Source organism: Meleagris gallopavo, chromosome 16 (genome assembly GCF_000146605.3).
Source record: "Meleagris gallopavo isolate NT-WF06-2002-E0010 breed Aviagen turkey brand Nicholas breeding stock chromosome 16, Turkey_5.1, whole genome shotgun sequence".
NCBI classification, from domain to species: domain Eukaryota; kingdom Metazoa; phylum Chordata; class Aves; order Galliformes; family Phasianidae; genus Meleagris; species Meleagris gallopavo.
In genome coordinates this window covers 14,185,664-14,187,606 of record NC_015026.2, presented here as the reverse complement: position 1 = coordinate 14,187,606, position 1,943 = coordinate 14,185,664, and the positions used below count along the sequence as shown (strand labels likewise).

Below are 1,943 nucleotides of genomic sequence, written 5' to 3'. Positions count from 1 at the left end.
TCCGACCGAGGGGCGGCGATAACCGCACGAGGCCGCGCCCCCTCGGCGCTCAGCGCGGGTCAGGGAACGAGCGTGAGGCTGAGGCTGCTGACTCCGCCCCAGCCGAGCTCAAGCGGCGCCTCCGCGGGGCGGCCACAGCTCCGCCCCTCCGCCGCGGACCGAAATCCGCTGAGCGACGCCTACCGGCCGCGCGCACTTCTTTTTAAACACGGCGCGCCGTCTGATTGGTCGGAAGGATGACGGGAGGTGGGGCCGTTCCCGCCCCGCGACCCGCGATTGGACGACGAGGATGCGAATTCGAATTGGGGCGGTTGGCGGTTCACGCGCACGGCGGCCACAGCGCATGCGTGCGGAGCGCAAGCCCTTCCCGCTGCCCCCTCTCGAGGGCTCTGTTGCCGTGGCGCCATCTTCAGCCTCAACCATTTCGCCTCACAAGATATGCTGGAGTCGCGATAGGATGCTTTTATCTTTTGCCTCAAAACGTGCAAGGGCATTTTCCTCGGGTTCCACACACACTGCTTTTAAGAGTGGCTCACGACGCCTCATCTTCCCAGGCTGGAAAGGATCTGCACTATCATCCAGTCCAGCTGCCCACCCACCACCATTTGCCCACCAAACCGCGTCCCTCAGGACAACATCTAAACAATGTCTGTTTCACTGCTCGTGCAGCCAAAGGGCTCAGATGCACGTGTTCCTGCCCGATTCCCTCCTGCTTCTCTAAGTGTCACAAAGGAATTTGAAAATAGGTTTGAAGACTTTAAAAAAAATCATCAATTCTGGTCTATTTGTGTCTCAGTTTCTCTGTTTTCATCTCACGTTTGGAGCTCTGTTACCTGCAGGTTTCCACATGGAACACATGGGCTTGTATCAGCTATTCAACTCAAAGATATTCAACTTCACGTCTCTGACCTCTTTTAGTCAGAGAGAAATAACGAAATAACCCCTCCCCTTCCATAATCACACCTTATTCACACCATTGCTTTCTCACACACACACACACACACACACACACACACACAAGCTGTGAACAACTATTTTCAAGGATGAAGCACGAGGAGGGTCAAATTCCATGAAGTCCTGACAAACACCCCGAGGACGAACACCCTGACATCTCACCTCACCGCCATCAAACCAGGCCGATGCATTAGTTTCACCAAAACAAGGTCAAATTTCCCACTGGCTTTATCACGGATTTGATGAGGCTGGAAAAGACCTCCAAGATCATCAGCCCTTTGCTGGGGGAAAAGAGCAGAAGCGTTTCCTCTTTACTGCTGCAGAACCTGACTAGGGTTAAGAACTGCTGTGGTTTAACCCAGCAGGCAGCCCAGCGCTGCACAGCTGTTCTGTCACAGTGCAATGGGGGAGAAAGACCAGAGAAAGGCAAAACTCACGTGTAGAGATAAAGACATTTAATAGGACAGAATAGGTGAAGAAAAGAACAAAGGAAACCAACAAAGGACTCATCTTTGAGTCTGTTAACAACTGCTTCAAGCTTGTTATTCCCTCTCACCTCAGACGTGCCATAGGCTTTAGAGTTCCTTTTTCCTGTACTGTAGGGCAGTGCCTGCAGCCTGGCTTTGTTTATATCATAGAATCATAGAATCATCAAGGTTGGAAAAGACCTCTGAGATCATCCAGTCCAACCGTTCACCTATCACCAATGTTTCCCACTAAAGCACGTCCCTCAGTTCAGCATCTACATGTTCCTTGAACACCTGCAGGGACAGTGATTCCCCCACCTCCCTGAGCAGCCTGTGCCTCAGCCTCACCGCTCTTGGAATAGAGGTATCTCCTAACATCCAACCTGAATCTCCCCTTGCGCAGCGTGGAGCCGTTCCCTCCAGTCCTATTGCTAGTTGCTTGGGAGAAGAGGCCAGCTCCCACCTCACCACAACTTCCCTTCAGGTAGCTGAAGAGAGCGATAAGGCCACCCCTGAGCTTCC

General features: G+C 52.9%; 1 protein-coding gene across 1 annotated transcript in view; it reads right to left on the bottom strand.

Annotated features, from left to right (window-relative positions):
• The window catches only part of CCNF (cyclin F), a 15,652-nt gene extending 15,229 nt beyond the window's left edge, over window positions 1–423 (bottom strand). Inside the window, exon 1 of the mRNA XM_019620640.1 lies at window positions 120–423. Coding sequence (XP_019476185.1) covers window positions 120–423 — 304 coding nt within the window. The remainder of the gene's footprint in view (window positions 1–119) is intronic.
• Between the last annotated feature and the right edge of the window lie 1,520 nt (window positions 424–1,943).